Source organism: Pogona vitticeps, chromosome 2, assembly GCF_051106095.1.
Source record: "Pogona vitticeps strain Pit_001003342236 chromosome 2, PviZW2.1, whole genome shotgun sequence".
NCBI classification, from domain to species: domain Eukaryota; kingdom Metazoa; phylum Chordata; class Lepidosauria; order Squamata; family Agamidae; genus Pogona; species Pogona vitticeps.
Window position 1 is genome coordinate 168,667,905 of NC_135784.1, and position 21,555 is coordinate 168,689,459.

At 43.0% G+C, this 21,555-nt stretch overlaps 1 protein-coding gene across 7 annotated transcripts in view; it reads left to right on the top strand.

Annotated features, from left to right (window-relative positions):
- The first annotated feature begins 8,940 nt into the window (after window positions 1-8,940).
- Window positions 8,941-21,555, top strand: part of B4GALNT1 (beta-1,4-N-acetyl-galactosaminyltransferase 1) — a 50,966-nt gene continuing 38,351 nt past the window's right edge. For 4 of the 7 annotated variants that reach the window (XM_072991170.2, XM_078384685.1, XM_072991167.2 and 1 more), the window contains exon 1: window positions 8,941-11,063. Coding sequence is in view for 3 of the 7 variants with exons in the window: in XM_072991167.2 (XP_072847268.2) it covers window positions 10,993-11,063 (71 nt within the window). In the remaining 4 variants the exon portion in view is untranslated. Of the gene's footprint in view, window positions 11,064-11,308; window positions 13,366-21,258; window positions 21,549-21,555 lie in introns of those variants that run through there. The other 3 variants (XM_072991169.2, XM_078384686.1, XM_072991168.2) reach the window with 2 other exon arrangements.

A 21,555-nucleotide genomic window follows, 5' to 3' on the forward strand; every position in this document is an offset into this window, starting at 1 on the left:
CTTCATGTCTTAAATTATTGATATTTCTTCCACCAATTTTCACTCCTCCTTCATCTGAATCTATTCTGGCTTTCTGTATATTCTGCATATAGATTGCACAGATAAGGGGATAAAATGAACCCTTGTCTGACATCTTTGCCTATACAGTAGAAAACCATTTTGTCTCTCCACATTCTGTCCTATGAGTAGTTTCTTGTCCACACTACAAGTTATGCATTAGGCACACCCATTTCTTTCAGAACAAGCCATAGTTTCTCTTGATCCACACAGTAAAGGCATTGCAATAGTCTTCTATGTGCTTAGATTTATTATACCTTTTATAGGTCATTATTTGTTCGGTGGTTTGTGATATTTATTTACTTTGTTTCCGTTATATATCTTATTTTTAAAATTATTTTTCATTTGTGTTTTGGTGGGTTTCATGTTTATTGAGAGTTCATCAGGGCTTCATTCATTCAGTAGAATTGAAACTGTAGCTTTCTATGTTTTATGGTCTACTCTGTTTAGTTTTAGTGTGAAATTATCACCTAGAGTTAGTTAGACATGTGTAATATTCTTAGATAAAGACTTAAACCTGCGTCTGTTGTTGTTTAGTCTGTTATGTATTCAGAAGATCAGATAGACATGGAGTGTGAATTACTGTTGTCCATAAAAAAACTCATCAAGCTCAGCAGAATCACTGCCCTGTTGGGCCTAAGTCTTGAGTGCCTCCACATGGAGATGGCTGCTGCCCGGCCATTCCTGGACTTTGTGGATACCATGACAGTGTCATGACACCCATGGGTTTGATTCAACATGTCACTGGTAACATGATCCAAGACACAAACAGGACCTGGTGTTTTGTCCGATCAGGGAGCTGATGACTTCAAAGTAGCAGACCTTGTATCCTTTACAATGCCATGGTCAGATTATCATCTGCTGAGATTTGGACTGTTATTAGTGACTCCCCTCTGTGGGGAGTTTAGACCTACCCTGTTTCCCCAAAAATAAGCCCTAACCTCAAAATAAGCCCTAGTAAGATTTTTCAGGATGCTTGTAATATGAGCCCTACCCCCAAAATAAGTGAAACCCCGCCCTCCACCATTTTGCAGCAACCAGAAGATGACATGACTGTATTTGAATCAATGTAGATGGTTGTACATGAAAAAAATAAAATAAAACATCCTCTGAAAATAAGCCCTAATGTGTTTTTGGAGCAAAAATTAATATTAGACCCTGTTTTATTTTCAGGGAAACACGGTATTGGAATGGTCCACCCCCTAAAGGCTACAGAATCCAATTAGTTTCCAGGATGCCCTAGGGCAGTTATTCCCAACCTTGGGTCCCCAAATATTCTTGGACTACAGCTTCCATAAATCCTGGCCAGCAAAGCTAGTGATAAGGGCTTATGTGAGTTTTAGTCCAAGAACATCTGGGGACCCAAGGTTGGGAACCACTGCCCTATGGGGATTTCCAGCTGATCTGATTGACACTCGTGTTGAAGTCAGATCACTAGTTGGTACTTGAAGGTGACCCAGGTGGGTGACATGATTGCTCCCAAACACTCACTCCACTGCAGAGTCCATCTCTCTGTGGTTCACAACTGATCTACATGAGATGAAACAATCTAGAAGAAGGCTAGAAGCAAATGGAGGAAGGCCTCCTCAGAATGTAATTTAGCTGCAGTCAAGAGCCTATCCATAAAATATTGTAATGGTATAAAAACTTCAAAAAGAGCTTACAACATCAAGTTGATTAGTGAGGCATCAAATCAACAAGCGGAACATTTTTGGCTTGGCCACAATTTCATTAATGCTGGACATCCACAAACACTTCAGCTGGATAGAATTCATTGTACTTGAACTACAGCTCACTTTAGACAGAAAATTGAAAGCATCCAATGGGACCTTGACTCCTTTTGTAGTACAGAAGATTGGACTGAAATGGCCAATGTACCATCTGGTCTTGGTCTATTGGCTCAGTTTCAATTGGCTAGACCTGGTGATGTTGACAAGGCACTGGCATGCTGCAAAACCACCACCTCTCTTGTAGACCTCTGCCCTTCGTGGCTATTAAAACCTGCCAAGTATGGAACAATAGAATGGGCCACTCATATTATCAACATGTCATTTCAGGAAGGATATATCGCAAGAAAAACAAATTAGTGATGGATAACTTAAATAATTATGGGCCTGTCACAAATACTCCATTATGGGCAAATTGATTGAGAGGATGGTGGCCAATCAGTTGCATGTGTTCTTGGATGAGACTGATAGTCTAGACCACTGGTTCTTAACCTTTGTTACTCAGATGTTTTTGGACTGCAACTCCCAGAAGCCTTCACCATCAACTCTGCTGGCTGGGGTTTCTGGGAGTTGCAGTTCAAAAACACCTGAGTAACAAAGGTTAAGAACCACTGGTCTAGACCACTGGTTCTTAACCTTGGGTTGCTCAGGAGTTTTGGACTGCAACTCCCAGAAGCCTTCACCACCAGCTGTCCTGACTGGGGTTTCTGGGAGTTGCAGTTCAAAAGCATCCGAGTAACAAAGGTTAAGAACCACTGGTCTAGACCCATTTCAGTTGGGGTTTAGGCTGTGCCACAACACCAAGACAGCATTGGTTGCTGTGTGTCATGACCTTCTAAGCAGACTGACATGTATGTGTGCGACCCTGCTAGTCCTCCTGGATCTTTCAGCAACTTTTGTTAGAGCCTGCCACAGTATCCTCCTGGAAAGGCTATAAAGTCTGGGGAGTGGGAGTCTGTTGTTTATCTGATTCCAGTCTTTCCTTGATGGCTATTCTCAGATGGTCCAGCCTGGGGATGCCATTTTGACCCCTTGGATTCTCCACTATGGGATTCAACCACAGTTGATCTTTCCTTTAATATCTGTGTGAAGGAATTCAGAGAGGTCATCAGGCGATTTGGAGTTTATTGTCATCAATGTGCTGATGACACACACAACTCTGTCTCTCCTTTCCTTCTTCTGCAGATGATGCTATCAAGGTGCTTTAGTGCTGCCTGACATCAATAATGGACTGGACGAGGGCCAACAAACTGAAACCGAATCCAGACAAAATGGAGACTCTCCTGTTGAGGGGACTGTCTGCTCGATTAGGAGGAAAGTTACTTCATCCGGATAGGGTTACATTGCCCTAAAAGACCAGGTTCACAATTTCCGAGTTCTCCTGGACCCAGCACTAGCAATGGAGTAGCAAACATCTGCCATGGCTAGGACTGCTTTTTTCCAGCTTCATTTGATTGCCCAATTGTGCTCCTATCTGGACAGGAAATCCCTGACAATACTGGTGATATCAACAGTCGATCATTACAATGCTTTCTACTTGGGGCTCACTTGAAGAGGGTACAGAAACTGTAGCGGGTCCAGAATGTGGCAGGCCAGCTGATTTCAGGGGTAAGTAAATGAGATCATATTACCACAATCCTGGTTCACCTGCATTGGCTCCCTGTTAGTTTCAGTGCCCAGTTCAATGTACTGGTTTTGATCTACATGGCCCCAAACAGTCTGAGATCTCGTGTCTCCTCTAAAAGACAGCTTCCTCCCAGGCCTTGTTATTGAGAGTGGCCACACTGAGAAAGTGCAGAAGATATCAATGATGAATTGGGCTTTCTTGGTGGTGGCTCCATTTCTATGGACGTGAACCAGGCAACCTCCCTTCAAGAATTTAGAAAATTAGCAAAGGAGGTCTTTAAAATGGCCTTTAAGAACACAATCTCATTGGTAGAGATTTAGCATAACATTTTGAGCTTTATTCCTTTTCTTTTCTTTTTATCATCACTGTATGGTTATATCATTATTGTTACAATCTGTATTATTTTGTTGGACCTGTAATTGGAGTGGTGGTTGAGTGGGATCTTTTTTTTAATGTACACCACTTGGAATAGTGCTTTTCACTAATCAGATGGTACAGAAATGAATGAATGAATGAATGAATGAATGAATGAATGAATGAATAAATAAATAAATAAATAAATAAATAAATAAATAAATAAATTGTAGTGCTGAGTCATTTGCCTGACTGCTCAGTAATGCAGCTTCTATGCTAACATTTAAATGTCTGCCTCTTTCTTTCCAGCTTATGGCCAGCAGTGGGGTTCCCACATTCTACTGGAATTGTGAAGAACATCCATATTCCAATAGTTGCCCTAAATATCAGGTTGAAGCCTATTGGAATTGAAAATACTTCTACTCCATCATCATGCAGGGAACTGTGGACAATATGGGAGGATTTATCAATGTCCACCTCAATTTGCTCCAAAGTCTCAATGGAAGGGGTGGGGAGAACACCAGTCATAAGCTGCCTACACCTTTCAACATGGCTGGGATCAGGATTAGACATGGGGATGAATAAAAAATGAATCAGGATATTTGTGAAATATCATTGTGGCATATTCATCCCTTTGTATTTGTCAGGTCCAGAGACCCTGTTGGACGCGAAGGGACAAATAGTTACCTATTTTTATTCATCTCTTCTTGCAGGCTGGCTGCGGAACAGAAATGGGATTTGCCTTCCTGCAGCCAGCCTGCTTGTCAAGGACCGAACCATAAGCTGATAGTGGGTTCTTGACAAACAGGCTGGCTATGGGAAGACAAATCCTGGGTTCACTTCAGGCAGGCAGCCTGCTTGTCAGTATCCCAACCATCAGCTGATTATCAGGTCATTGACAAGCTGGCTGGCTGCCCAGACTGAAAAAGGAAGGGGGTTGCCTTCCTCACCCAGACTTCTTGTCAATGTCCTGTGGATCCTGATTAGTGGGACACTGACAAGCAGGCTGGATGTGGGAAGAAAAACTGATTCCATTCAGTGGCCAGCCTCCTTGTATTCTATGACCATGAATGACGATAAGATGGCAGCAGCTGCAGCACTGTTGTTGTTGTTTAGTTGTTTAGTCGTGTCCGACTCTTCGTGACCCCATGGACCAGAGCATGCCAGACCCTCCTGTCTTCCATGGCCTCCCAGAGTTGTGTCAAATTCATGTTGGTTGCTTCGCAGACACTGTCCAGCCATCTCATCCTCTGTCGTCCCCTTCTCCTCTTGCCGTCACACTTTCCTAACATCAAGGTCTTTTCCAAGGAGTCTTCTCTTCTCGTGAGATGGCCAAAATACTGGAGCCTCAGCTTCAGGATCTGTCCTTCCAGTGAGCACTCAGGGTTGATTTCCTTTAGAATTGATGGGTATGTTCTCCTTGCAGTCCAGGGGACTCTCAAGAGCCTCCTCCAGCATCACAATTCAAAGGCATCAATTCTTCGGCGGTCTGCTTTCTTTATGGTCCAGCTCTCACTTCCATACATCACAACAGGAAAAACCACAGCTTTGACTATTCAGACTTTTGATGTCTCTGCTTTTTAAGATGCTGTCAAGGTTTGTCATCACTTTCCTCCCAAGAAGCAGGCGTCTTTTAATTTCGTGGCTGCTGTCTCCATCTGCAGTGATCATGGAGCCCAAGAAAATAAAATCTGTCACTGCAGCATTGTGGGCAACCCCATCCATTGTGGGCAACCCCATCCATCCAAACAAGAAAGAAAGGGAGGAGCCTCAGTGAAAGGGTGAAAGGTGATGCTGTTTGCCTCAGGCGCCAAAATGGCTTCCTACATCTTTAGGCTGAGTACAAGACTGTGACTTGGGCCCTGCAGGCTCACATCCCACTTGGCCATGGAAATCCCTAGGCCAGTCACTCACCTCACCCTCAGCATGGCCTTCAACACAGGGTGGTTGTTGAGGTGAAGGGGAGATGAAAGGCGTACTTTTGGGGGGGAAAGCTGGGACTTAACTATAAATAATAAAATAAATGTTTGATAATTCTGCTGCCTAGTGGCAGATAGTGAGTGGAATGAGGCAAGAGAACATTTTTGTGCTGATCCAAATGCTTCTGTTATGGATGAAGTAACCTGAGGAAGAGCTCCAAGGGCTGGGATGGATTCAGAGAACTCGATGTCCACTTGGCAAAGCTGCACTACGGTGGTGGCGATCTCCATACTTGCTTCTCAGTTCAGACCTAACCAATCGAGGCGGAGCGATTCTACCTGCCCAGCATGACCCTTTTGTGCTCCAATATGGATACTGCAAATGGTACTTGTTTGGACTGCAGTTCCTTGCCTACCCCAGCCAGCATGTTTGCTTGAATGAATACTTCCGCCTGCGCAGCTGAGCTTTGCTGGGTATGATTATCAATGAGGAATTCATCCCAGGCTCCCAACCCTTCTCACCCTTTCCAGTGAAAGAGAGCCATTGCCTTGCTGTGTGAATCCGGCATTGTGCTAAGGCCGGACCCAGGAAGAGCCTCTCCCCCCACACAGAATGGCTCCATGAGGAGTCCAGCTATAGGAATAATGACAAGCTTTGTACTGCCTCCGAGTGGTACATACTGTTTCTGGGCGGTCGGTTTGTACCACTCTCAGGATTGCTGCAGCGGAGCCTTCCAAGTTGGATAAGAAGGCCTAGGGTTTTGTTTTGGTCCCCCACCGCAAGGCTGTCTTCTCGGTATAGCCACTTTCTATAGGAAGAGAAGGATTGTACTAGGTTTAAGTGCACAAATCCTTAAATCTGAGCTGGTTACTGGCAGCTGCAGAAAAGCTTAGCCATTAGGGTTATTTTATTTAATGCAATTAAGGGCTGGGATAATGGATCAGAGCAATGGCTGGCTCAGATTAAGGGAGGCGATAAGATACTGCTGGTTTCAGCTGATTCCATTGTGACAGATTAGGGTATGGAAGTTCGTAATCAGAAATTCATTCATGATTCTAAGAGTCAGGATTTCAGTAATGAACCGGGGGGGGGGGGAAGTTAAGTGATATCCCCTAAGTTGGTGCAGTTCATTAACTGGCATGTGCCCTATCGTTAGACAAAATGAAATGGCTGCCTCAGGGAGGGGAAATTGTGTTGGCAGTACAGGAAAAACAGCCTCTGCCTCCCCTTAGTTTTCCCATTTCCATTCTTGAAAGCCAACTGTGACCCACACGGTCTTCACCTTGCCCCCAACCTCTTGACCTGGGAGTATTGAGGAAAACAGTGACCCATTGCTAATTTTCAGCAAGTGCAACTAGCTGGCCGGTTACATTCTGTATATTTGGGTGGGTGTGTTAAAAGCACTTTTTTGTCTTTTGCTTCAGAGACCAATATGCTTTTGGTTTCCCTTGCACGTACAGTAAGAGTGACAAGTTCACCAAATCCGGGGACTAATTTTCTGACTCTAGAACCTTTGGGGGGCCAAAAAAGGCTGGCAAGATTTTTTTTTTAAATGCAAAGGAGGAGGAGGAGGAGAAAGAACTTGTGAGAAAGCCCCTTCTGACAAAAATTTACGTTTGGCAGTATTAAACAGTGCTGGAGAGGAGGTTCCCACAGCCTGTTTCTAAAGTCTTTCAGTTGTATCTATTATACCTGAAAGAGGGGGGCCCACGACCACATTTTCTCTGCCCCATTGAGTGGTGGACTTACATTGTTGGGGCCATGAAACTGTTATGGGGCCCCTGCACAACCAGCAATGAGGTCTGGATATCTGCTGTTATAGTAGTTACATAACAAATCACATTAAAAAAATAACCACTACATTTCAGATTTTGATGAGTACTGCTGTACTGGATTATTTCATATGTCAAAGTCACTGAGGTGAATAAAACATTTCCTCTGGCTTTTTCATCCCCTCATAACCTTTGAGTTATGGGGGATGAAAATTAGGGAAATGTTATATACATGCGTGATGCATTACAGACTGATGAAATAAAACATAGAAAAGATCATTTTTAATATTAATTTTCTTTATTGGATCTTGCCTTTTGCCGTTTGAGGGCGGGGTTGTCTGTAGGAATAGAATAGGGAGACATTACCATCTGCTGATTTTTGCAGTTCAAAGGCACCATTGCAGCAGTGTAGCCTGCATTTCTCAGGGTTTCTCAGCATGTCTTTTTTCTTGCTTTGTGCTGCCCCATGCCACTTCTTGCTACCTGAGGGTAGATCTTACTGAGATTGCTATTCTTAAATCACCAGGTCTCGTCTCTTTTAAGAAATCTGCATCTCTAAGAAATTGATCAGAAATGTTTCAAATACTATGAGGAAATCCTTCAAAAATCTTTAAAGCTGTCTACAACCATATTGTTCATATCCCCTTTGCTTTAGCACAAAATTGAAGGTTTCCGATGGCAGCAGACATGTGCTGCTATTCCACCTCAGAAATCAGTTGTCTTTGAAAATAACTAATCTGGAAGAATTCCTAGAAATTGTCTTCTCTGATGGCTTTCTCTAGGTTTTTTTTTGTTTCTTTTACCCTGTTTCCCCGAAAATAAGACCTAATCTGAAAATAAGACCTAGTAGGATTTTTCAGGATGTTCGCAATAAAAGCCCTACTCCCAAAATAAGCCCCAATTAAGTGAAAAACCACCCTCCACCATTGTGCAGCAACCAGACATGACTGTAAAATAAAACATCCCCTGAAAATAAGCCCTAATGCATTTTTGGAGTAAAAATTAATATAAGATCCTGTCTTATTTGGGGGAAAACAGGGTAGGTAGAATGGTCCTAAACGAAAAGGTTCTGATGTAGCAGACATCCAATGCTAATCCATTTTGAAAATCAATTCTCTTTACCATCGTGTCCTTTTAAAAATCTTGCAGGACCTTTTAAAAAAATGATTGTCTCTGCTCAATGTGTTTGTCTCGTTGCTTAATAGTACAGTAGTCCTAGGCTGAAAGGTTTTGACCAGAGAAGCTTTTACCACATAAAGTGTACTGATGGCACAAAGTGAAATAATACTGATATCAACAACAACAACAACATTTACAGGAAATGGATTTCAAACGCTTGTGGAAAAACAGTGTTACTTTCACTTTCTGTCACTGATTTAAGCCTTGTGCCATCCTAATGGTGGATAAAAGATCAGCATCGTCAGGGCACAAAATGGAAAACAAATGATCCATTTGGATGAATCCTCACTGGAACCTCTGCTAACTGCAATATTCTGGGAAATGTGGTCCAAGCTCTGCAACCCTCCAAGACATTTACAATTGGGAGAGTGGCCTTACTAAATGGTGAAGGAAAAATACCGCATGATACACATTCTCTATCTCCTCCTGATGAGAGGAAAACAAACAGATATAATTTTATTTCTAATAACTAAAAGTAGTAGTTGGATTACTTTTTGATAAACAGGAACACAAAGAGTTCACTTTTAGATGGCAGCTGTAACAGCAACAAACTACTGTACTTTTAGTCTAATGAACTAAAACCATAACTAATTATTTTGAAAAGTAATTTTATAAGCTGTATACTAGTTCCACCCCCACTTTTCTGGTCATTTCCTCCAAAATTTACTGCAATGCAGCCCCACTATCAATCAGTCTTTGGAAATGAATTTCTGTGATAAGATTAATGTGCTTTTCAAGAGAAAAACAGAAACTCAGCCAATTTGCATGGCTATCTGGAAAAAAATAATAATTGTGTGGTGTACATGAGTCCCATTACACCACACAATTATATGTAGTGTACATGGTGGAGCAGAGGTGGCCATGCAAGTAAGAACATTGCATCATGTGACACATGCTGCATCATTTATTACTTGTTGCCACTGCTGTCAAGTCACCTCCAACTTATGGGAACCCTATGAATGAAAGATCTACAAAAGGTCCTGTCCTCAGCTGCTCTCCTCAGCTCAAGTGTGTGGCTTCCTTTAGGTGTATAGTCAAAACCATTTTGTATTTGGTCTTCTTCTTTTCCTGTGACTTTCAGCCTTTTCCAGCATTACTGTCTTCTCCAGAGAATCTTGTCTTCTCATGATGTGCCCAGAGTAAGACAGCCTCAGTTTCCTCATTTTGCCTCCAGAGACAGCAGGCTTGATATGCTGTAGTACTCACTTGTTCATCTTTCCGGAAGGTTAGGATTTCAACAAAGCTCTCCTCCAGCACCACATTCGAACAAAACGTTGTTGTTGTTTTTTCTTCCTTGCAACTTTCGTCACCGTCCAGCTTTAACACTCAAAGATAGTGACTGGAAATACCAGAATGTGGATCATCTTGATCTTGTTCTCCCGTGACACATCCTTATATTTGATGATCTTTTCTAGTTCCTTCATTGCTGCTCTTCCGAGTTTCAGTCTTCTGATTTCTTGGCTGCAGTCTCCAATTTGTATTGTTCATTGAGCCAAGGTATACAAAATATGTCACTATTTCAATCTCTTCATCGTCAGCATTAAAGTCGTGCAGTTCTTCTGCAGTCAAGATTTTTGTCTTCTTAATGTTCAGCTGCAGTCGTGCTTTGGCACTTTCCTCTTTCCCTTTCCCTAAAAGCCGTTTCAAGGCATTGCTGCTCTCTGCTAGTAAGATAGTGTCATCTTCATATCTTAGCGTGTTGATATTTCTTCCACCAATTGTCACTGTTTCTTTATCTGAATCTAGTCTGGCTTTCTGTATGATAGATCCTGACTTCTAGTTTGTTGAGAGATTTTTAGGATTTCTTGGTACCCAGCTCTAATGCCTTGCCTGAACGAGATGGCACAGAAGTCTAAGAACCCCAGCAGACTACAAATCCCAGGATTCCGTAGGATGGAGCCCTAGCAGTTCAAGTGCACTCAAACTGCTTTAAACGTGTAGTGTAGATTGTGAAGACTTCAGCCCACACCGGCGCGTTCCTTCACTCAGCGCAGGAAAAGCTCGTCTTGCTCTTTCCGGCTTTGGCCACTAGGGGCAGACCTGAGCGGCTCTCTCCCATCCCCATCCCCACCACCACGTAGCATCAGGCAGTTCATCGTTGTTTCCTTTATACATCGAGCCGTGTTTAATTCGCAGATCCGTTTGCTTTACTGTATTGGTTTTTGTTTCACAACGCGCGCGCCCCCGGAAAAAAGGAAGGAAGAAGGAAGACACCTCCCCCAAAACCTGCCAGGAGGGGGGAAATCAAAGAGCTGGAAGTACTGCAGAGAAAGAGGAAAAAAAAATGATCTTAGGACCGAGAGAGGAGAGACCCGAAATCAAGATGTAAAACAATAAAAATGGAACATCGGGGACGATGGTGGTGGAGGAAGATGGTGCAGCGCTGAGCGGGGGGCTGCGCTCCTCCTCGGCCTCTTCGGGAGCAAGGTATTGTCATCTCAGATCCCCCCCCCCGCTCCCAATTCCCCGCCACCTCGGATCTCTTTGCCAGCAGCATCGCAAGCTCTTGCCGTCCGCAGGGATCGGGCATTTCCCGAGCCAGTCGGAGTTGCTTTGGCCAAAGCCAGGGTGGGGATGGCGGGTGGCGGGGGCCGGACGAACAAACCAGACCCGAGAGGCGGAGAGATCCAGACCAATGCAGCTTTTGGGATGCGCAGACTGAACGCGGGGCTGGGCTGGGGGAATCCCCGCTACTCTTTGGGCAGGCACGGGCCTTGATCCGGGTGGGATGGCTAAAAAATGGAGGTATTTGCCCCTCCCGTCAAATCTCTTCCCTGCCCGCCTGCCTTCCTCCCTCAGCCGGTAATACACCTTGGCGAAAAGAGCTCCTCTTTCCCCAGCTGAATAAGGCTTGACAGGCAAGGGATGGGTTAATACCTTCTCGCTGGGCATCCCTTATCAGGAATGGCAGGCGCTGCTGATGGGGGGAAATTTCTTGGGTGCCCGTTGCATGCATTTCTCTCTCTGTGTGTGTGTGTGTGTCTGCCTCTCCCTCTGTTGCGCTCTCCTTCTCCTTTATGATGGCATTCCCAATGACGCTTGGGATCTAGACTGTGGAGGACCAGGAGCCTGCCCGGGAAAGGGTTGCCAGCCAGCCAGCAGGTGCTGGGGAAGCCCTGGGAAGAGGGCCCAAGATGCAGCCATGTTCTGAAGGGTTCATTCCCAGGTGTTTTCGACTCCGGGTGGAAAGGAGCTGGCCAGCAGCCATCACCCCGGCTAGCCAGTTAGCCAAGGGGCGGGAGAAAGAAGAGAGGTGAAGGCTCCCTTTGAAACGCAGGCGGATGTCTTTCTAGATATAATAAATGAATTTGGGGATCCGTGCTATGTTGTATCACAGATTCTCAGATGTCTGGGAACAATTCAATAGAACCAGACCTGGGGCAAATGTATTATTTAAATAAATAATATAAATAAATGTCTGTCAGGCGATTCTCCAAGAGGAGCCACTAGGCCCAAGAGACCTTTGGAGGAACTGTACGATTGTGGGTGGGTTTTTTTAAAGGGTTGCATAGGGTTTAAAATAGGTTTCTTCCATAAGAAATGACTTATTAAGAAGCCAGGCCTGGCTCTATTGCATTGTTACTGGGAATCTGGGAATCTGTGGTGTATTTATTCATTTTTAAAAGAAGGCAATCTGGGGTCTCCTGACTTGTAAACTAAGCCTAAGTATTCATCTTTGGCTGTTCCCCGTGGGACTTGCAAATAAGTGTGTGCAGGATCACTGCCCAAGGGAAGTCCCCTTGAATTCTACAGGACTTGCTCTTAAATGGGCATGGTTAATCTTTAGGTACTGTGCATAAAAAAGGATGTGGTTTGTTTGCTAATGGAATACATTTTCCACCTCCTTAGCTCATGCTTATGGGTGAACTAGATTTTAGCACAGGTTTCAATTCATGTGACATGTCGATGCATGTATGGTTCTGACCAGTTTCATGCCAGACCACAGATTTGAATTTGTGTGTCTCCTACTTCTGTGGTGGATAGCCTTTCAGGCTTGTGTGGAATCTACTTTGTTTGTTTGTTTTTTATTTTGTTTTATTCCTCACTAGATCCCAGTCCATCAATTGGAGCCCTGGTGCAAAAGAAATTCACTTAGAATGAAAGAATGTTGAGCCAAAGAATTAGTTTTGAATGCCAACATTGAAAAGAATCCATAGTACTGTACAGTAATTCCATCCACCGAAGTGTCCTTCATTCCATCCATATAATACAGGGCTGCAGGCAAAAGCTGGCGGGGGTGTATTTGTGTCATTTAGGTTTTTTCTGCTGTTGTTAAAGAGGTAGAAATCTTTGCCAGCCTCCTACAAATCACCTGGTGCTCTACCAGAGTATTCAGGTCTGCATTCTTACCTACCTTATTCCTGTATCATCATTAAGCTCAGGTTGGGCAAAGTATAAGACCAAATATTGTTGTCACATCCTGGGAGATGCAATTCAACAAAGTATCAGCGGATGTTCTTTGTTCATAATTTAGCTCCATGCTTGGTAATAATTCCAAATTATATTAGCTCGTTCTTCCTAGATAATTGGAATGGACATCAGTTTCCCCATCCCACTCCTCACCCCCATTCTGATAGAGAGCCTTCCTACCTATTCCAGCCTCAGGTAGAGTCTGCATAGCTTTTTAACCCATTCCTCACCCACATAGCTTGTTGACCTCAAAGGTGTAGCTAATCAGGGATCAAGCAAGGCAGTCCATGGGAATGGGATGGCAGCTGGCCCAACACAGGTACCTGCTTTCTTCCTACCTTCATTCAGCATCTGTTTTGTTCCTCACTTCCTTAATGGGTGGGAGTTCAGGGCAGCATTTTGAAAGAAAAAAGTATTTTCTGTGTTATTTTCTGAAAAATAAGTTTGTTTACAAAGTGACTCTGTTGCACGGTTTTCTTTTACTTTTTCATGCATTGAAGAGGGATCCTTTAATTGCTGGTGGGTTCCTTTACTTGCATTATTATTCCACCTTGCCCCTTCTGTTTTAATAACAAAACAGCAGAATGCCACTTGCTGTGTATTAGTGAGTCCTTGATTACCTTCATAGCTGGCTGGATAGCTCAGTGGTTTAGGCATCTGTTGTGGAACCAGACATTGGGAGTTTGATTCCTCCACTACCTCTTAAAAATGAGCAGGTTGCCTTTAAGCCCCTTTCTATTAGTGTATTAACTACAGAGTACAGCCCAATGCTTTAATTTGGATTCTGGGTGTTGTAGTCCAACACACACACACACACAGGAACACTCTTTTCACCCCTGAATCTTCTCTACATGTTGTTTGATGTAGAGATCTAAGAATCTTGAAATTCACCCATTTTTGTAGGCCTTTGATTGGTAGTATTACATTAATATGGATTTCTGATTCCCCCGCCCCTCTTATGCCTGACACAATTACTTTTACCTGTTGACTGAAATAGTGCATGAGACATATTCTGGTTCTGGAGTTCCCATGTTTTGGTGAGCAGGAAGGAGCTTAAACTATAAAGGCTCTTTCACATATACCTGTGTCATACTCCATGGGTGCCTCAGTGAATGCAAACAGCCACTTTTCTTCCCAAGAGCCAAATGACATAAGCCTTATATCAGATACCCATCCCCTTGTTTCTTCAGCCTTTTTATTTCCTGGGGTGTGTGTGTGTTGGAATCTACAGTTATTTTCCTGTAGCACTATTTATTATCTAAGCTGAAACTGCTTTGGCTTTGAAGAGCAGCATGTTCTGCTTTCTTGCTGGCTGTATGTACTCTTGGAGGGATTTTTTGAGTGGGTAGGTGGCGTCTACAGACTTCCCTCCACATTCAACACAAGGGTGCCCATTTCCCTTTCAAAGGATCAGTGTTTGCATTGTTGTTTTCTTGGTCTCTTCCTCTCCTGGCAGGTGCACCTATGATACCATGCTGAAATGGAATTTACATAATTCTATAGTTCCCTTCCTTCTTGTTTATGCTACATCTTAACTATGGGACCCCTTCATGGCCTGCTGCCTTGTCGTGGTGAAGGGGCTTCATTAATTCAGAGAAGCTATGGGCAGACAGGTCATAGTGGAGAGTTCTGACTAAATGCGATCCACCTGGAGCAGGAACTGGCAAGCCATTACAGTATCTTTGCAAAGAAAACTCCATGGACAGAAACAAAAGGCTAAAATATATGATGCTGGAAGATGAGCCCCTCAGGTCAGAAGGTGTCCAACATGCTACTGAGGAAGAGCAGAGGACAAGTAGCTCCAGACCTAATTAAGTGGTTGGGCCAAAGCCGAAAGGATGCTCAGTTGTGGACGTGCTGGAAGTGAAAGGAAAGTATGATGCTGCAAAGAAAAATACTGCATAGGAACCGGGAATGTAAGATCTATGAACCTCAGTAAGCTGGATGTGGTGAAACAGGAGATGGCAAGAATTAATATTGACATCCTGGGTGTTGGTGAACTAAAATGGACAGGAATGGGCAAATTCAATTCAGACTATTATCATATCTACTACTGTGGGCAAGAATCCCCCAGGAAGGAATGGAGTAGCGCTCATAGTCAACAAAAGAGTGGGAAAAGCTGTACTGGGATGCAATCTCAAAAATTATAGAATGATTTCAATATGAATCCAAGGCAGACCTTTCAACATCACAATAATCCAAGTTTATGCACCAACCACCAATGCTGAGGAGACTGAAATTGACCAATTCTATGAAGATTTACAACACCTTCTAGAACTGACACCAAAGAAAAATGTTCTTGTCATTATAGGGGACTGGAATGCTAAAGTAGGGAGCCAAGAGATAAAAGGAACAACAGGTAAGTTCGGCCTTGGAGTTCAAAATGAAGCAGGCCAAAGGCTAATACAGTTTTGTCAAGAGAACAAGCTGGTCATCACAAACACTCTTTTCCAACAACACAAGAGGCGACTCTACACATGGACATCACCAGATGGGCAATACCAAAATCAGATTGATTATGTGCTCTGCAGCCAAAGATGGAGAAGCTCTATACAGTCAGCAAAAACAAGACCTGGAGCTGATTGTGGCTCTGATCATCAGCTTCTCATAGCAAAACTCAAGCTTAAACTGAAGAGAGTAGGAAAAACCACTGGGCTAGTCAGGTATAATCTATACCACATCCCTTATGAATACACAGTGGAAGTAAGAACAGATTTAAGGAACTCAATTTGGTGGACAGAGTGGGGGCTCGTAACATTGTACAGGAAGCAGCAATAAAAAAACATCCCAAAGAAAAGGAAATGCAAGAAAGCAAAGGGGCTGTCCAACGAGGCCTTACAAATAACAGAGAAGAGAAGGGAAACAAAATGCAAGGGAGATAGAGAAAACTACAGAAAATGGAATGCAGGAGAGACAAGAGGGCCTTCTTAAATGAACAAGAGGGCCTTCTCTGCAAAGAAACAGAGGAAAATAATAGAAAAGGAAAAACCAGAAAATTGGAGCTATTAAAGGAACATTTTGTGCAAAGATGGACATGATAAAGGACAAAAATGGGAGAGACCTCACAGAAGCATCAAGAAGAGTTGGCAAGAATATACAGAGGAATTATACCAGAAAGATTTGGATGCCCCAGACAACCCAGATAGTGTAGCTGCTGACCTTGAGACATACATCCTGGAGAGTGAAGTCACGTGGGCCTTAAGAAAGCATGGCTAACAACAAGGCCAGTGGAGGTGATGACATTCCAGTTGAACTATTTAAAATTTTAAAAAATGATGCTGTTCAGGTGCTACATCAATATGCCAGCAAGTTTGGAAAACTCAGCAAAGGCCAGAAGATTGGAAAAGATCAGTCTACATCCCAATCCCAAAGAAGGGCAGTGCCAAAGAATGCTCCAACTACCGTACAATTGCACTCATTTCACACGCTAGCAAGGTTATGCTCAAAATCCTCCAAGGTAAGCTTCAGCAGGATGTGGACTGAGAACTCCCAGAAATACAAGCTGGATTTTGAAGGGTCAGAGGAACTAGAGACCAAATTGCTAACATCCACTGGATTGTGGAGAAAGCCAGAGAGTTCCAGAAAAACATCTACTTCTTCTTCATTGACTATGCAAAAGCCTTTGACTATGTGGACCACAACTATGGCAGAAATGGGAGTGCCTGAACACCTTATCTACCTCCTGAGAAACCTATACGTGGGACAGGAAGCAACAGTTAGAACTGGATATGGAACAACTGATTGGTTCAAAATTGGGAAGGGAGTACGACAAGTCGGTATGTTGTCCCCCAGCTTATTTAACATATGCAGAAATACATCATGCGAAAGGCAGGACTGGAGGAATCCCGAAACAGAATTAAGATTGCCAGAAGAAATATCAACAACCTCAGATATGCAGATGATACCACTCTGATGGGAGAAAGTGAGGAAGAATTAAAGAATCTCTTAATGAGGGTGAAAGAGAAGAGCTCCAAAAATGGTGTGAAGCTCAACATCGAAAAAAATATTTATTTATTTATTTATTTATTTATTTATTTATTTATTTATTTATTTATTTATTTATTTATTTATTTATTTATTTATTTATTTATACCCCGCCTATCTGTTCGTCGTGAACACTCAGATCATGGCCACTGATTCCATCACCTTGTGGCAAATAGAAGGGGAAGATATGGAGTGACAGATTTTACTTTCTTGGGCTCCATGACCACTGCAGATTGTGACAGCAGCCACAAAATTAAAAGATGCCTGCTTCTTGGGAAGAAAGTGATGAGAAACCTCGATAGCATCTTAAAAAGCGGAGATATCACCTTGCCAACAAAGGTCTGCATAGTCAAAGCTATGGTTTTTCAGGAAATCAAACCTGAGTTCTCACTGGAAGGACAGATCCTGAAGCTGAGGTTCCAATACTATGGCCAAGACTCCCTGGAAAAGACCTTGATATTGGGAAAGTGTGAAGGCAAGAGGAGAAAGGGATGACAGAGGACGAGATGGTTGATCACTGTGTCACTGAAGCTACCAACATGAATTTGACCCAACAAGACATTATTAAGATGAAAATAAAGGGCTCCAAGAACAATTATCTGAGTGTCAGCAGAACAGGGAGTGAAAGACGGAAATCGGATAGAGTTGGTGAGGAAAGGCTCCCTGAATAGTAGTGTTTTAAGTGCTCGCTGGAAGGACAGATCCTGAAGCTGAGCCCCGATACTTTGGCCATCTCATGAGAAAAGAAGACTCCCTGGAAAAAGCCCTGATGTTGGAAAAGAGTGAAGGCAAGAGGAGAAGGGGATGACAGAGGACAAGATGGTTGGACAATGTCATCGAAGGTACCAACATGAATTTGACCCAACTCCGTGAGGCAGTGGAAGACAGGAGGGCCTGGCATGTTCTGGTCCATGGGGTCATGAAGAGTCAGACACGACTAAACGACTAAACAACAAGTTGTCTGAATGTTTGCAGGAGGAGGCCAAGCGTAGCTCTCCTCCTTCTATTTGCTACTTCTGCAAATGAAAATAAGGAGGCATTCTGGTCTGCAAAAGCATGCTTCACTGTGACTGTGTAGAGAACGGAAGACTATTCGGGAAGAGCAGCTCTTAGAGCCACAGATTTCAAGAGTTTTGGCTGAACGAACTGGAGGAACATGTCATGTCCACCAGAATCAGAGGTACAATTTGGGTATAATGCAGTTGCTGTCAGAACCCTTTCCGAAGTGTATACTGTGATTAAATAAATCGTATTGGTTCAGCACCTCTGAACCAGAATATAAACTAGTATCTAAGCATTCTGTTTTCAATGTTTTACTACAGTTGCCCCACCCGTCTTTGTACCTCACCGAGAGGAAGTGCTTTGCACACTTTTGGGAGTGAAGGAAACTAGAAGAGGAAGGAGATAGAGTAGAGCCCATATCATTGGAGCAGCAAGGACCGGGGAATGCAATTTTGGAGGGGTGAAGTGGGCTACCGGGAGGTGGCTTCCAAGAGAGGGTTTCTGGTCACACTCCATTCTGAAATGAAACAGCCACAAAGTTCGATGGTGGAAGGGGGGGGAGAGGAATATAGGTTTGTTTGTATGGCAGTGTGGCCCATTGCCATATGGCCCAACCGTTGTCAAACAGCATCAAAAGGTTCATAACTAAAGAGTGAGGTAAGCCTTTTGGGAAATGCTCTAAGAGGTCAGCAAGAGTAAATACTGACTTTCTGGCTTTGGCAGATTTATAAAGCTGCTGTCAGAGAGCAGTTGACCCAAAGTAAAAGAGCAAATCCAGGGCACTGTTTACTTTCCCTTATCATGTAAGCACTTCATCCACTCCTAGAAGCTTTCCTGCACACACCTAATCTCACAGTGGTTGTGAAATTGATCATTGCAGGCCCAGTCACACAAAGGAGCTTATTGTGCAACCGTTCCTACTTTTTCTGCATCTAGCATTTGGCTCCAAAGAGTTGTTAGTTACTATTGTAATTAATTAAAAAAAAAACTCCTGACTTTCCAGTTTTTTCAAAGGAAAATAGTTACTTCTGAGTTACTTTAAGAAATCTGAACAGTTTTCATGAGTCCTGATCAAGCCCCTCTCCTTACAGTGACTCAGACATAGTGCGTTCGCTTGCCTTGAGACAGGAGCACCCAAGGAGAGTCAGATGTGATAAGAGACTGTGGAAGTTTGACTGGAACCATCTCTCCCCTCTAATACCTGTTTAGTCTCCCAAACTTTGAGGTACTCTAGAGAGTTTAATACACAAAGAAAATCCCCAAGGTTAGGTACTGAGAAGGAGATTGTCAACAAGCTGGATAGCTCAGTAGTTTAGGGCTCTGGCTTCAAAGCCAAAGGTTGGATGTTCAGTTCCTCATTGGACGTCCTTGACAGAGGCTGAACAGGCATGATCCATAGGGTACTTTCCATCGTTGCAGTTCTGAGAAAACCCTGCCAAGTAGCTGACATCAATCCCACACACAAACACTGTGAAAAAACCCTGGTAGCTGGGCAAGGCTTGGACTGGTTTTAGTACCTTCCATTCTCTATATCAAAATCCAGACAGCTTGCTTAAAAGGATTTTTGTGGCTATTTTTTAAATTGGGGGGGGGGGGGGGAAACAGTTTAAAAGGATAAAAGGGTAAACATTCCAACCAGTCACAAGAAACTTTTTTCCAAAATGTAGGAGCAAATATGGACACAGACTTACTGCATTCAGGAAGAAAACACACATGCAAAAACGTGCTAAATTATCCTATCTATATTCATGCCTGAGTGATGATATTTCTGGGCATACACAGAGTGCAGACTCCTGGCACAGTGTAGTAAGATGGCTAATGGACTCCACATCTATTCACGAGTCAGACTGAGTCCCTTCAGGCACTTGGGGAACAAAGCATGGCTCTCCTCACTGATATACTAGGCTGACTAACTATATTCCCTAATCCATTTTATTATTTGTTTGTCTTATTTATAAGCTGCCTTTCTCCTGTTCAGGAGACTCAGCGGAGCTCACAGTATTAAGCAGAATTAAAAACGAAATAAATTATACATTAAAAATAATTAAAATGGCTTAAAATATATTAAATGATAACATGTAAAATGCTAAAAACTATCTTAACTAAAAACGGCATTCAGGGACTCAGTCATTATTGTTAAAAGCCTGCCTGAAAAGATTTTATATATTTATTTATTCATTCATTTATTCATTTATTCATTCTATTTATACATACCCCACCTATCTGGTCATTGCGACCACTTTAGGTGGCTTACAACATACAATACAACACAAATATAAGAAAAAACGATGGGTCTTCTGCTGTCAGCAGAAGGATAAAAGGGAGGGAACCAACCTCATCTCTTGAGGAGGAGGAGCCACAGAGAAGGCCCTCTCTCATGTCCCCATCAACTGTGCCTGCATTGGCAATGGGACCAAGAGGAAGGCCTCCTCTGATTATCTTAAGCACTGAGAAAGCTCATATGGGAAGCCTTCATGCAAACCATTTAGGGCTTTATAGGTAACGACTAGTACTTTGAACTAGGCCCGGAAACAGACTGGTAACCAGTGCAGTTGTGGCAACAGGGGTGTTATGTGCTGCTCCCTAGTTATACAATTGAATGACCCATTTTACACCTGTTACCAACTCCTCTTCAGTCCCACTTATAATCTGTCAGGACAAAATGTAACTTCCTGACTTGATACCATTCCCATCACCCAGATCCACATAACTATCTTGGAGGAAGCAGGCTGAGTCCTTTCAAGTCTGGGTTACACATAAGGAGTTAGTGTCCTTTTGGGGGCTGCTTTGATACATCCTCTGATAAACATAAGCTTGGAGTCATCTGTTCCCCAGCTCAGTCCTTCCCTTGAAGTGTTCAATAGCAGGAGATGATATGAAGGTGTAAACGTTCAGTTTCCATCATCACCTATGCCTCTGAGAACAGCTTCCCAGGCTCACCAAAGTATTGAAGAATCCGGAAACTCAATTCTATATTTCATACACACCAAGTTCTCACTTTCTTTCCATCATAGAGCAACACAAGGCACAGTGTGACCCAAGCTCAGAGCATGAATATTCTTCTGTTATTTAACATGCTTCTACTCCTGTAGCTATAAAAGTAAATGACACATTATAGTTGCACCTCAAAGGAAGTGAATTTGTCTCTCATTAACTTACATTTGTAATGTAATGCAATTCTACTTCAGTTATTTGAAAAAGGAGTTAATTTCAAGTAATTCATAGTTTATTGCTTTTTAGTGAGCTATGTGTTAACTCCAGTTTCCTTCCCTTTTCTACAGCCCTGCTTGTTTTGTATTTTGCAAAAGGCTGTCAGGATGTTGCATACTCCCTCTGCCATTCATTCGGAGTTTGCTTTTGATCCACGATTTGCATCCCTCAACTGCTCCCTCAACTGCCCTTATGACTTGTACAGTCTTGTGACAACAGAACAAAATCTAGTAGCTCACCTGAATGAAAGGCAAATAGGGAATATCTTGTGGGTTCTGCAAACAGGATTTGAATGGCAAATATAAGGTGAGGT